The following is a 14989-nucleotide window of genomic DNA, read 5'->3' as shown; positions in this document are numbered from 1 at the left end:
GCACCGTCCAGGAGGCACCATGCCTGGTGCTGCAGCACGTCCCTCCCTCAGCTCCTGCAGGTCACGGTGAGAGGGGTAGAGGTTGGCTGCAGGGAGGCAGGTGCAGGGACAGCCCTGGAGTGTGGGAGCTAAAGGGAAGTGGCACGCGGGGCGGGGGTGGATCTCGAAACCCTTCTGTTACTCATTCTGCAGGAAGGTCGCTGGGCTGGGGTAGGGAAGCTGCTGTGTGTGTCGGGGGGTTGAGAAAAATTACCTGGATCTCCTTAATCTCTGAATTGGAAGGTAGCTGGGGCCATTTCACACTTGGATATCCTACCTGGCTTTGAAAACCAAACTTCTGAGAAGAAGGAAGGAGGTCCCAGATGTCCCTCTGCTGAGGCTTCTCCTAGTCTTGCACACCCAGCGCCTTTGTAAAGCGGAGCCTGCGAGTGTGGGCAGGAGAGGGTGTCTCAACCTGAGCCTGGGCACGTGTGCCTAGAAAGCCCAGGCAGCCAGGCCTCTTCCGGAAAGGGAGGGAGCATCAGTTCCCTATGCTGGGTGGTGACATCTGCTGTCTAGGGGAGCTATCAGCAGGAATGCCTGTGGAGAGGGCACAGGTTCCTCGAGCAAAGGTAGACCAGCGCTCTGGGGGGCTGCTGTGTAGACCAGTCTGACTAAAGCAGAGGTTCTCAATGGGGCAAAAATGAAAGATGAGTTTGGAAAGGGAAGCTTTGAACAGACTGTGGTGACGTTCAAGGCCCAGGAGGAGCTTTTGCCTTGGACAGAAAAGAGGAGCTGGTGATAGTGTTTGAGGAGGAAAATGAGATCGGGGGGGTGGATCAGTGCTTTAGGGCAGTGACTTTCCAGGATTAGTTACGGGAGCAGGGACGAAAGAGGGGAGGCCACTGCAGTGGTTCAGCCATAGGGAGATTTTTTTCAATTTTTATATTAATTTTATCAGCCATATATGCATGAGCTTAAAAGTCAAATAGTGAAGCTAGTCTTATAATAAAATAGCAGTGCCCTGCCTCATCCTTTCCCATTCCTGATTCCCATCCTGAGATAACCTCTTTCAATTTCTGTTAGTTACCTTCTTATTTCCAAATTGCATGCTTATAAATTTTTCAGTTTTAGATACTATCTATCGACTTCAGCTGTGAAGGATGAGAATTGCACTTTGCACCACCCTCTACCTCATCTTTGCTGCACACACACATACACACACACCACTCTTAATATGCTCCACCCATCCTCCCAACATAATTGTATCCTTCCTCTTAGCTCAAACAGCATTTAGTGTATACAGCATTATAATTACGTAAATATTATTCACAGCAGAGCCACATAATGTACAGTACTGTCATTATATTTCCTCTGTAATTATAGTTCCTCTTTTGTTTTCTCTAGAATTAATAACTACCTCTTTTTCGTTTGCTTGCTTAGTGTTCTATGAACCTATCATTTTTTTCATCCCTAAATATTCTGACATAATTGAATACCTCTTCTCAATGTATTAAAAGAATATTGATTTTTTAATTCAGTTTGTATTTTTCTTGGCAACATTCTCCCTGGAGCATTCATCCTCCTGCTTCAATCTGGACTGACTGTGCTCTGGCTTGCTAGCTATTCTGGAAGCTGAATGGCTAAAGAGACCTGATGTAGGTTAGGCCTGGGGGAGGAGAGGGCATTCACCCTAAGAATATCTAATGTATTAGGTCCAGGTACATGGGTTCCCTATTATCCTCTATCTTGGTTTATGCCCTCATTTTGGTGGAGTACACCCTTCAGTAATTTCCTGAAAAAGAATTCATGGGATTTTTTTTTTTTTACTTTGAAAAACGTGTTTATTCTACGGTCATATTTGTGGATAGTTTGGCTGGGTATAGAACACTAGAATGAAAATAGTCTTCTTCATAATGTGAAGTCATTTTTCCTTTGTGTTCTGGCTGTTAAGAACTTTGATGCCATTTTGATTCTTGATACTTTGAGTGTGGCCTTGTTTCTAGGATTTTTTTTAGTACTCAGTGTTTTGAAACTTCATCATTTTATGCTTCAGTGTGGAGCTGTCTTCTGAACACATAGTGTGGTCTCCTTCCCTTTGGAAGCATGTCCTTCAGATCTGGGAGTTTTCTTATGTTACTTCTTGGATAATTTCCTCCCCTTCTTTTGCTCTGTTTCCTCTCTCTGGAACCCCTATTAATTAGGTGTTGAATCTTCTGAACTACACTAATTTTCTTCTCCCCCATTTTCCATCTCTTTGAGTTTTGTCCTACTTTTAGAGAAATTTCTTTATCTTCCAACTCTTCTGTTGACTTTTTACTTTCAACTAGCTCTTTCTTCCTCTTGAAAGATTATTTCAAAGATGCTGTCTTGTGTTTTCTGTCTAAGCTTGCTAAAGATACTTATTGTTGTTACTCCTTTTTACTGTTTTCCTCTCTGTTTTTCACATTAGAGGCTCTTCTCAAATGTATACTTGACCTTTAGTTGTCTGTTCATATTTAAGAGTGAGTTCACATTTACCTGCCTGGAAGCTTGCTGTGTGTATTAGGACAGGGTAGGGAGGGGCGCTGCTTATTAACCAGTGGGCTTCACTATGGGGTGATTAGGTGAGGACCTGGATTTTTTTGGTAGGAATTCCAACATGTTAATACTTGTGTTTTCTCTTAGGTCAACTTTCCCTATCTCCTGCCTGGCTGTCAGTCTCCAGGAGGCTAAATGGCTAAAGAGGCCTGATTGGAGTTGGGAGTGGAGGGGAGATGCAGCTTTTCACTTAACCTCCCTGTTTTCAGCTGCCTCGTCCAGCTCCCAGTCTGAGTCCAGAGCCCAACTAACTCAGCCCCTCCAGAAAGCAAACCTCCTATCTTCTGCAAGAGTTGGGGAAGGCATCTGGGAGTCTTACCACTCTTCTTAAAGATTTGTAGCCAGTCTTCCTGTTTTGAGCATCACCTTAAGTCTCCAGTTCCTGAGCTTTTCCAAGATTCTGAGGTGCTGGCCTAAGTTTCGGCTTTTCCATCTCTCCTAAGGCAGGTTCCAGTTCCATCTGTTTCCAGGATTCTGTTGGCACCTCTCATCTGTTGTCACCTCCTCTCCTTATGCCCTTATGGATTTATGCATTTTTAATTTCCATATTGTCATTTTGGTGAGGGGGTTGGGACAAAACCAGAAATCAATGGAGGTGTTTAATCTGCCATGTTTAACAGGAAGTCCCGATTCTGTTAAAACATTTATTGAATGCCTTCTATGTGCAAGTGACAGTGCTAGGACTTCGGAGGTGGCCAAGGTAAATCACAAAGAGAAGGGGAAGGATTTGAGGAATGCTGAAGGAAGAACTGCCAGGCCCTGGTGATTGATGAGGAGTCAAAGTCAGGAGAGAAGGGCACGTCCAGGATCACTCCAGCAGGCGAAGAGACTGGCGGAACTTGGGAAGTCAGGATGGGCGTTAGGTAAGCACTTTGATGGAGGTCTTCCTGGGATTCAGAACAGGCGGTCCACAGCCAGAGGCTGAGAAGGAGCAGGGCCTCAGAGACGGGAGAGCACTGAACTGCTTCCATGGAGATGCAGAACAGCTGAGGCCAGCCCAGCCCAGGGAAAGTGCTCGAGCCATGTGAGGGTGTGTGGGACTTGGGGCCCAGCCCTTTGGGGCCCCTCCTGCCCACAGAGCTGGCACCTCCACCTGCCAGTCTGCCTGGCACTCAGAGCAGACCCAACACCTTTTAGAGTCCAGTGCACATCACCCAAGAGAGAACGGACACTGGTCCACACAAGAGATGTTGTAAAATGATGTCTTCTAGACTCTTCTGCAGAGAGAGGTGCTGGAGCACTGTGTACATGTGTGGGTGTGTGCACACACCGTGTGCCCTCTCCCAACCAGAATGGGGCCACCTGAGGCATCCACGGAGGCCTCTCCTGGTTCTCTTCCCTGCACCACTTCTCTCCTTGGACCCTGCTCTCAGCTGGTGCCCACACGTGCCTTCTTGCCCGTTTGAGAAAGAAATACAGCCCACGTCTCTCATAGACCCCACTTCCCCTCCCCCATAAGCTGGAATGCCACAAAGCCTCCCAAACTTCATACCCTCCCCAAGCACCCCAGGAGGCCCCTGGCTCCAGAGTCACAAGTGAAAAAGCACCTCTTTGGCATTCAGGGGAAACCAAGGCACAGGCGCCTCCACTTTGCCCTGGTACCACCCCACCCCTCCCACCCACCCACCCACCCCACCCCTCCCACCCACCCACCCACCCCCGCCGTCAGAAAGGTCTCTACTTATGACTTTAATTCTTCTTGTCACAGTGGGAGCCCATTTCCTTATCCCCAGTGAAAGCGTGCAAATTTTGAGATACCTTCTTCCTTCTGAAATTCTCTTTGGGCTAAAGCTCCCCACCAACCCTCTCTTCTCTAATCCCGCCAACCTGAATCTCCCATCTTTGGGTCCCTTGTCATCCCCAGCCCTTCCACAGAGGAAATGAACCAGTTCCGCTTGAGCAGGGGCCCTGAGCTCACTTTCCACCCTCATCTGCAGGGTCCCCAAGGTCTGGAGACACAGAGGTGACCTGATTTTGAATCCTTCTCCCACCACTTACAAGCTGTGTGACTTTGGACAAGTTGCTTCATTTCTCTGAGCTTCCATTTCCCCCATCAGGGAAAAGGAGGTAATGAGATACAATTTGTAAACATGCTGACGGATGAAGGGTTGAATTCCTGCCCTGCCCTGCCTCAGGGACCAGCAGCCCAGCCTCTGAGCCACAAGCTTGGCCCTGGAGGGTCTATTCCCAGCTCGGAGCCACCGAGGCGCCCTCACCTTGTCGGAACTCCATCTGTCAGGAATTTATTACTAATGCATTTTATAACAGGCTTTATAATAAGATATTAAAGACTGTGGCAGCATCTAGCAAGCATTCCATAAATATTAATAACGCCTTTAGAGGTGGCACCTATGGTGGAAACGGTTGGGCTTGTTCCGAGGTTTGTTCCAGGGTTGAGAATAAATCTAACGGGCGGGGAAGGAGGGTGCACTGCGAAGATGAGAGAGTATGGCGTGCTGTTTTCTTCTTCCCATCTTCCTTTCTCTTGCTGCTTTGAATTTTTATAACACTTCTTTTCCTTTGTTCACAACTTTTCCTCCGTAATGTGTCTTTTGCTCCCTTAAGTTTTCCTCTCCTTTCTCCCCAAATTTCTTCCCTCTTTCTTCTCTCACAAACTCTCTCCCTCCCATGCCCATTTCCCTTTGGCCCCCAGTTCAGCCCCTTTCATCACCCCATCCTATTTTTCTTTGACCCCCCTGTGGTCTTCCTGCCACCTTTCGCCTGGTCTCCTTTCCCCTTGCTTTACACTCTCTCCATCTCTGTTTCCCCTGTCCTGCGCTCTGCCTCTCTGTCTGGCCCTCTTCCTGCCTTGCTGCCCGTGCGCCCCCCACCTGTTCCAGTGACCACCCTGAGCCACCTCTGTAGAAGCCCGGAGTGTAACGTGACTCACACTGCGTTTGAGAAGTGAGCTATTTTTCATTATTATTAACGAACAAGATCTCTTGCACGGTAGAACTTTGCCAGAGTCTATTCCCTTGTCACCCCAAGAGCAGCAAAAAGATTTATTTGTCTCTGAATTGCGCAGGGTGGCCCATTTACAGCAGGTCCATCAGAAGTGATGTGGAGCTTAAATGTGAGCTGGAAGAGGCAGGGGCCTGCCCTGTATGCGACCTGCGTGGAGTGGGCCCCTCGCTGAGAGGGACAGCCCAGCAGGGGCAAGGGATTTGCAGGGGATGATGCCTAAACACACTCCCCGGACCCCAGGCAGCGTGGGCGGTGCATCTGGGGAGATTTCCCTTGAAATGACTCAGAAGCTGTGAGGGAGAGGATGGGGTTGGACAGGGGATGCAGTGGAAGAAGGGGCTCTGGAAGCAGAGTTGGGACAGAGAAGTGCGCTAAGAGGCCTGTTTTAGGAACAGGAGTAATCACGCCCCATGGGGCCTTTCCTCCCAAGACCAGCTGCTCCTTTCCAGCAACAAGGTGGAACCAGAGTTGCCCTAGAATGGGGCTGCACGTCCCCCACCCCCCCAGCCGAAATGGGCCTTTTGGCCCTGCCTGCACAGCCCAGGCCCACCTGGCTATGGTTCTGTAGACCCTGAACTCCAAGGCCAGACACCGTAGGGGGTAGGGGGCGCCTTCCCCCTGGTCTCCTGTCTCCAGGCAGGCAGAAACTGGCTCTCTGGGGCATCCTCCTCCAGGCCTGTCCTGGCTAATTGTGTCAAGCCCACACCCCTGCCACCCCACACGCATGCTGATCATTTCAATGGCCTGGATGGATTTGCATGTTAAAAGGAGTGTCTGGGGACACTTAGAAAGAAGAGGGAGCCGGCATTCATTCACCCAGGCTACAGGCCGCTTTCTTTTTCTTTCTTTTTTTTTTAAATCTTTATTGGAGTATAATTGCTTTACAATGGTGTGTTAGTTTCTGCTTTATAACAAAGTGAATCAGTTATACATATACATATGTTCCCATATCTCTTCCCTCTTGCATCTCCCTCCCACCCTCCCTATCCCACCCCACTAGGTGGTCACAAAGCACTGAACTGATCTCCCTGTGCTATGAGGCTGCTTCCCACTAGCTAGCTATTCTACGTTTGGTAGTGTATATATGTCCATGCCTCTCTCTCGCTTTGTCACAGCTCACCCTTGCCCCTCCCCATACCCTCAAGTCCGTTCTCCAGTAGGTCTGTGTCTTTATTCCTGTCTTACCCCTAGGTGCTTCATGACATTTTTTTCTTCTCCCCATATTACCTCCTGTGCCTTCAACAGTCAGCAGTACTGGCCATGAGCTTTGCTTTCTGTGGCCCAGCTGTGGGCCTTAAAGGGGCCAAATCCCAGCAGGCGAGGGGCAGGGTTAGCCTGCGGCAGAGCCGTGGGGTGAGGAGGAATTGCCCGCGGCTGGATGTGTTCTGGGGGTGCCAGTGGGGCAAGGAGCCAAGACCCATGCAGGGCAGAGTGAGCAAGTGGTACCAACAGGAAGGACAGCATGGACTGTGTCTCAACACCACAGCCAGGGACACGAAGGGAGGGCCAGACAGGGGCTGTGAAGGCCGGGGCCAGGGAGGCCCGCAGAGACCCTTGTCTCTGCTTTTCTTCTTCTTCACCGTGCTCCGTTCTCACTGCAGATGGGCTTCCTCTGCCACCCTGTAACTGTGGCTTCTGTGTGACTTCCGGCCTGTCACGGTGCCCACTCTACCCCAACCAGGTAGCAAGAATCTTTTTTTCAGTTCCCCACAGAAAACTGATTGAGTTTCCAAGGCCCCATCTGATTGGCCCGCTTGAGTCAGGTGGTTACCCCTGGACCAATCACATGTGGCCTGGGCCTGAAGCCACTTGGTACAAACATGAACACCTAGGTCCATCCCTTTGAGCAGAGCTGTGGGTATAAAGAGCATCTCTACTCGGAAGGCGGGTGGGCAGGGAGGCAGTGGTTGGTGTCTCCGGGTGAGGTGAGAAAAGCACTTATATATGAGTCAGAGCACCCAGTTTCCAGTCACAGCTCTGCCGTTAACCACCTGTGAGATGGAGAGCATGGAAGCGCATCCCCTCACTTTTCCCATCTGTGAAATGGGAGACAAGGCTGGCTAATCTCCAAGGTTCCTTCCAGCTTCTGCATTCAAGCCGTCCCTGAGGGGTGTGTGGTCAGGCCTGGCCTTCGTGCTCAGGAGCTTCCTTGGCCTCCAAGCACCCCTCCCACCCCTGCCTCAGATCCCACCCCTCCCAGCTCTTTGCCAGGCCTATTTAAAACCATTTCTAAGTTATGCAGAAATTGAATAGGTTTTCACTGCAGGGCATGAAACATAATCCACGAAGGTCGGACCCAGGACCATCCCTTATTGTCCCCCTTTTCCTGTCTTCTTGGGCCTTGCTCTTAAGTCCTCTGATCACAGCCTCCACCCTGGACCATGTGGTACGGATGGGTGAAATACCCTCTCCTCCCTGAGGCAGGGGGCTGGAGAGCTGATGTTCTCGCAGGAGCCGTCCCTCTCCTCTGGGCACTAGCTCCACGTGGCGTGTACTCTGAAGTGCTGTCTCGCTGCCTCACAGGGGGCTGGTCACTCTGAAATCGAAACACGTCCATCCCTCTCGTGGCAGGAACTACAGGCTTCGACGGCGTGCTTTGTTCTGGAGCTGGGGGCTGATGTCAGCACTCCTGCGATGTGCATGTTGGACCTAGAGATGGGGGCGGGGAGGAAGAGAGAGAGCTGTAGGTTAGCCGAGAACCTCATAAAGACCTCCTCGAGACCAGTGCCGCCGTGGTGGCGTGTTGGGGAGGAGGCTGGCTTCGCTGAGCCCAGCACCCGAGGAGTACAGCTTCTGGGGTTTTGCACGTGGTGGCTTGGGGTAGGTCCTTGCAGAGTACCTGGGTCCATCAGGGTCCCCCAGGAAACAGTTCATCTCGGATAGTTTCGATAAAGGCATTTCGGTGAAGAGACAACTTCCAGAGGGGGCGCAGGCCTAGGGGGACATGAAGGGACGTTGAGGCACCAGAGACTAGCAGCGATGGGAAGCTCTTTCTACTCCTAGGGCTGGAGGGGCAAGGGGAGGGGCTGGAGCGCACTGAAAACTGGGGCCAGGGCGGAGAGGCTGTTGGGTTGGAGCTAGAGGGATTGGGGAAGTGATGCCCCAAACTCTTTCTCCTCCTGTCTCCTCCCCAAACTCTGAGCTCCTACCAGCCCCTCCCGTTGGCAGAAGCCAGCCTGCAAGGGAGCCTAGGAATGCAGTCCACTGAGGCCGCCCCGGGTGGGGGAGGCGGGGCGGGGTGGTGTCATGGCAGAGCAGGGTAATCGGTAGATCTGGGGATTGCAGACAGGGAATGCCCAGTGCAGTATCATTAATAGTCATCGTGTCTCTTTATGCCTCCCTGCCCTACCCTTGAAGGTGTTCTTGTCTGCCATCCTCTAGAAGGCATTCAGGCAATAAGATCACAACTGTCATCTTCTAAGCACTTATTATGTGCTGGGAAGTTTACACTCATGAGCTCGAGTACTCTTCACATTAACCCTATGAGATATTATTAACTTCGATTTACAGAGAGGGGACTAAGGATCAGAGAGATTAAGTAACTAGCCCAAAGACACACAGTGAGGCTCGGGTTTCAACAGAGGTCTTTCTATCCCTGAGATCCTAGCACTTGTCCAGTCTACCCCCTTGTATACTTGACGCTCTTTTGGAGGGAGGGAGAGCACCTGTTTTCCAAGCCACTGAGACGGGTAGGGCAGACCTAGCAGAGGCAGAGCAGGTTCAGGAACTCAGAAGTGTAAGGGAGCCTGCTGGGTTGGAGAAGTACAAATAGCTCTACCTGCCAGGAAATAGTAAGCTGATGAGAAAAGAAACTACACGTGATCTTAGCCAAAAGGCCAGGATGCGGCGCCTGCCAGGAACTGAAGTGCGGAGGGGAGAAAGCGCAGGACCGCGGGGGCCCGTGTCCCGTGCAGAAGGGCACTGGGGCATCGTGGATGGTATGGAGGAGAGGGTCCTTGCCCATCTGCCCCTGTCCTTACTGCTGGTTGGAGAAGGACAGGATCTGAGCCTGTCCGTTCAGGCTGACACTTGCCTGACGGGGGAGGGGCAGCACACTCAGAGAGAAACAATGGCAACGTCATGACATTGTCCTCTGGAGGCCCTTTCCAGACTGACTAGGGGCCTTACAGAGAACACCCGTGCTTTCAGCAGCCAGTCCTGGGGAAGGGCTGACAGTGTACCCGAGAGTGGTCCCCAAAGAGAGAAGCTTCTCAAGGTAGTGACCCAGGGCCCAGGTCATGGCCAGCAGCAGGGAGAGGGGGCAGTAATATGAATGCCCTCCTTGGAAGGAGCCCTGCAGGTGTCAGAAGGGACCCAGTCATTTGTCCCAGTGTAAAAAGATCCCACAGGACTAGGAATGTTGTCTCTGCCCTCAGGGAACTTTCAGTCCAATCCCTCACTCCTGGCTGGGGAGTACCACCCATGCTGGCAGGTGACCTCAGCACCGTGCAGAAGAGTTAGGGAAAGAACCGCCATCGGGGTTTAGAGACGTGTAGAATAGAGCTTAAGAGCATAGGCTTAGCATTAACGGCACCTGAATTCAAGGCCTTCTCTGCCACTGCCTAGCTGTGTGACTTGGGTGAGTTACCTAACCTCTCTGAGCCTCAACTTCCTTTTCAAAAGTGGGATAATAGCAACCACCTAGAAATCTGCTTGTTACAGAGCTGACAGGTACAGCCTACTGCACAGACATGGCACATAGCAGTCAGTCAGTCAGTCACCGGGAGCAAGGATGGTTTCTTCCTTTCTGTCTCTGGGCAGAGCCTCGTTAAGTTGCCTGTCTTCAGATGTGTCCAGAGCTCACTAAGTTAGGAATAAATTTACTCATGCAGAATTTTGCAGTCATGACTTACATGCCAGGCATTGTGGTGGGCGCGGCGGTGATGAGAGCTGACAGTTGGGCAGAGGATGCGAATACGCAGATACTTAGAATACAAAGTGCTAAATGCTGTCATAGGGATTCGTTCATGTCTTCATAAATGGTATTTACTGGACACCTGCCATGTGCCAGGCACCGTGCTGGGCAAGGCAGATAGAACCCTGAGGCTTCCATGGAGCACATGTGCTATGATGGAGACAGGCACTGGCCAGGGAATTACAGAAGAATTCTGGGTGATGAACCATTCCAGGGTGCTGTGGGACTCTGAGTATAAATAGTGGCAGGGGTTGGGGGTGTGGTAGGGGCTGACCTGGCTTAAGGGTCTGGAAGGCGTCCATGAAGAAGTTACATTTAACCAGAAACCCCAAGTCAGAAAGAGGCAGGGGTCTGTCTATACACAGTGTATAGCAGAGGGAATCATGGAAGGATCCCAGGAGGTGGTGATGTTTGAGCAGGCTTTGTGGGCCTCTCTGGTTACAGGCTGCCATGGCCCAGGCATGGCAGGTGGATGCCCCAACCATGGGCAAACCAGGTAATCTCTGTGAGCCAGGCAAAGTCCCCAGACTCTGCCACATCCCCATATCACTTATCTCCCAGCTCCCTGCCCTTGAAACCTCCAATACGCAGACTCCTGGCTGCCCTCCAGAGCAGCCCGTGCCTGAGGCTTGGGCAGCCAAGGGGCACCTGACAGTGAAAGCAAAACCGCCAAGAAACAGGGGGTTGGGGACCAAAAGACCCTCATCCGGAACTCCAGGACGAGCAGATCGTCTTTGGAACTGGTGCTGTTACAGCCACCAGGAGGCCATCAAAAAAAGGAAAAAGAAATAGATGGTGCATTTTAAATTCCTCTGAACCCTCTTAGAATAAAAATGATAAAGCCGCAGGTCTGGCTGGCTGGAGGGCCATGGTTAATGGGCTTTGGGGGAATAGTCACTGACGGAGGCAGCTGCTCCAAGCTCCAGCTCACCCTTTTATTTGCTTTTTTTCACCCCCAGGACACGCCAGTGGGGACGCCCATCTTCATCGTGAATGCCACAGACCCCGACCTGGGTGCAGGCGGCAGCGTCCTCTTCTCCTTTCAGCCCCCCTCCCCGTTCTTTGCCATCGACAGTGCACGTGGCATTGTCACAGTGATCCAGGAGCTGGACTACGAGACCACGCAGGCCTACCAGCTCACCGTCAATGCCACGGTGAGTCCCGGCACCGGGGGCCCAGACAACCAGATGTCAGCCTCTTCCCACCCTCAAAGGGAGCACAGAACGTCAACCTCGTTCCCTGCTAGTCAAGGCTCATAATGGTGATGCTGGTGATCAACAACAGCTGATGTTGCTGAGGGTCCGTGCTATGTCCCTGGTGCTGTGCAGAGCACTCAAATGGATTGTCTCCATTAAACCTCACAACAGCCCTATGTCATAAAAGTTAAAGGACCCATTTTACAGATGAGGAAATGGGGGCACAGGAGCAATTCCGTGACTTGCCCACAATCACCCAGCAACTGGACTCCAGTGCCTGCACTGGTAACCCCGTGGGGCATTCCTAGTGCAGGGTGTCCTCTCACTCTGTGGGACACAGGACAGAGGTGTCAACCCAGCTGTGTCCTGACACCACCCAACATGCAGGGGCCAGAGGGTCCAAGCAAACTAGCCACTGCTCTAGAGTGGTGATTCTTACACAGAAGAGAGCACCCGTCTGCACCAAGCGCCGTGCTGAGTCCTGGGAATTCCAGGGTGAGTTAGTCAGGAGAGGGCGGTGGGAGAGCAATAACTATCCCATTTTATAGCTGACACTGTTGAGACTCACAAGCTGATAGGTAGTGGGCAGCAGGAACCCAAACCCGGGTGGTCTGACCCCCTAGTCCACTACCCCCATGGTCAGGAGTCTCTGAGTCTCCAGAACATCACTGCTGCTTGGACACTGTTGCCAGCTGTTATCAAGGGCCTGGGGGCCAGGCAGGCCACACCCTCAGTAGGGTTCCTCCCCTGCACGCCCCTCTTCCCCGCTCCTGGAGCCTTCAGCCGGCAGCAGGGCGAGCCGGCCTGCTGTCCCTTAGATTTCTGTTTACAAAGCTCAGGTCAACAGTGAAACAAATCACAGGAGTCCCTCTTGACCCTCCAGGACCCATCAGCCTGGCACACAGCATCCACCGCCTGGCCCCATGTCACTGCGAGGGGGCTTCCAGTAGCGCTGGGGGCTCCACTTGCAGTGACATGGGGCCAGAGCCCAGGGGAAGACACACTGGATTGGGTCCAGGGTCCAGTTTGAAAGATGGCGTTCCCCCAGGATTGGACAAGATCCAGAGACGCCCCCCAAACCAGGAAATGCAAACTTTTCCTTTGTACCTGGTCCAGCGGCCCCTGGGGAGGCCACTGCTGATGACACCCACATTCCTTCCTTCTCCCCCGCTTAAGTGGTAGTTGCCCGGGAGGACGTGTGTGCTGCTATTCGGAAAACTGACTTCTGGGATCAAGGGCGCTTGCAAGACCAGAATCCACTTTTTGGACACGCCTGTGCCCTCCCGCAGTGCCTTGCACACCCGCTTGGGGTGGTGATCCTCCCGCCACTCTCCATTTGCACACACCCGGGCCCAGAAATGCACAGACGCTTGCTATCTTTCTCACTATGAACTCGTCCCTGTGGGATATTTTCCATCTACCATAAAAATGGCTTTGGGCCAGTGGGGAAGAGAGCAGAGCTGGCCACAGGCACGAATCTGGGTGGCCAGGCCTGTGAAGAGGCCTAGCCTCAAGCTGGGATGGTGAGTGCAGTTAAATTGCCATTAATCTTCCAGAGATCAGGCCTTGAAGCAGCGGGAGAGGAGGGGCCCTAGAACTCCCTTGGGGTTTGATGGCTCCCCCACCGGATGCACAAGCCCCTCTCAGGGCTGACGCTGTGCCCTTGGCCTCTGGGCACTTCCTCAAGGAGATTCTCCTGTGTGGCGTTGCAGGGAGCAGTGTGGGTCCCCAGCCACTACCGGGTGGGTAGCGGGTGGGGAAATGTGGGACTCCCCTGGGAACAAGCTGCTGAGAGCTGTAGGTGCCAGAGTGACAGCTGGAAGCCTGGCCAGGTGCCTGCTCAGCCACGTGTGCCCACTGCCATCCCCTTTCCCCAGCCGTGGAGTCCAGGGTGGGCTGGACGGGGGCATCCGCGGCAGGAGCAGGGCTGCAGCCACAGGTGTGGGACAGGAAGGGCAGGTGCCACGCTGGACAAAGCCAGCAGCCCACAGAAGCCTGGTAATGGCAAATCAGAACCACTGGCGTCCCCGGCCCCAGAGTTCAAACGACTTCCTGCCAGGCTTCACCCTCTGGTCCTATCTGCCTAGTGGTCATTCCAGGGCCTAGCTGAGAGCTCTCACCATGGTGGTCCCCAAGCCTGGACTGTGAGCCCCATCATCTTGGAGGCTGGGAGGCTGTCTCCCCTGTGGTCCAAGGGGCCCAGCTCCCCCTGCCTCCAGACTCTCCCCTCCCTTGCTGCACCCACGACCCATCCCCAAAGCCCCTCCATCCTCTCCCCGGCTGCCCCTGAGGACTCGTAGGCCAGCCAGCCCTTCCTTCTCCTCGAAGGCTCAGCAGCTGTGTCTCTGGAGGGCAGGAGCAGGCACTAGGCTTGCTGTAACATGGGGAACGCCTTCCATCATTCACATCACCCCAGACAGACCAAGGGAGATCTAACCCAAGGACAGTCCCTCCTCAAACCCCAAACCAGAGAATTTACAAGGCCTGGAGTCCATAGAGGTCATTCCGGGTGTCCCTTCATCTCACAGAAGAGGAAGTTGAGACTCCAAAAGGGGAGAGAACTTATTCGAGGTGACCCAGCAAGTTAGCACCTGGGCTGATATTAGGCCCCCAGATCCAGACAGAGCAAGTTTTTATGTCAAAAGGACCTAAGTTTGAGTCCTGGCTATACACTTACCAGACGTGTGACTCGGGGCAAGTTACTTAAGCTCTCTGAGTCTCTGTTAAATCTGCGTAATGGGCACATAATACCTACAAAAGCAAGTGAAGTGTGTCGTACAGAGCCGGGCATATAATCTCTTCAGCAGGTAGTTTCTGTTCTTGCTGGCTATCGTGATTCAGTAGCAGCAGCTATTTAAGCAGTTTATCACGTTTAGGGCAACAGAAGATGGGTTTGGGGCTTCCTTTCTTGGTGAGCTTTCACAGGACCACATTTCCAGCTAGGAGGGTTTAAACATTGCCTGCCTGGCCACATGGCCTGCATGACCTCTCAGGATTCCTTCCCAGAGTCCCACAAATGTCACAGGCCCTGGAGCGCCCCCTACTGGTTCTAAAGGAAAAGTTGCTTGACCGGTAAACCCAGCGTGTGGAACAGGGATACAGGTTCCGGAGTAGCCCCCTCTGTGGTCAAAGGGCCTTTCTTCTGAGGAACCCCCATCCTAGTCAATTCCCTTGCTGCCCTTGGATGAGAGGGGCCAGGAAGTGGGCATGGAGGGGGCAGGGGCCCCTGACTGAATCCAGAGAAGGAGCTAAGGGCAGCACCATCCCTTTACCCCAAGGGCAGTCAGGCCTAGGCTGGGCGGGGGGCCAGAGATGTGGCTCTACCCCAGGCCTGCCTTGTGACAGTGGATAAGCC

General features: G+C 52.7%; 1 protein-coding gene across 1 annotated transcript in view; it reads left to right on the top strand.

Moving 5' to 3' along the window:
- The window catches only part of LOC309971799 (cadherin-23-like), a gene marked incomplete at both ends in the record, with an annotated part of 325411 nt that overhangs the window by 111437 nt on the left and 198985 nt on the right, over positions 1-14989 (top strand). The window contains one exon of the mRNA XM_082855179.1: positions 11398-11592. Coding sequence (XP_082711305.1) covers positions 11398-11592 — 195 coding nt within the window. The remainder of the gene's footprint in view (positions 1-11397; positions 11593-14989) is intronic.

Source organism: Leucopleurus acutus, assembly GCF_964270905.1.
Source record: "Leucopleurus acutus genome assembly, chromosome: 14".
Taxonomy (NCBI): Eukaryota; Metazoa; Chordata; class Mammalia; order Artiodactyla; family Delphinidae; genus Leucopleurus; species Leucopleurus acutus.
The sequence above is the reverse complement of the archived record's forward strand: the minus strand, read 5'-3'. Positions and strand labels throughout refer to the sequence as shown.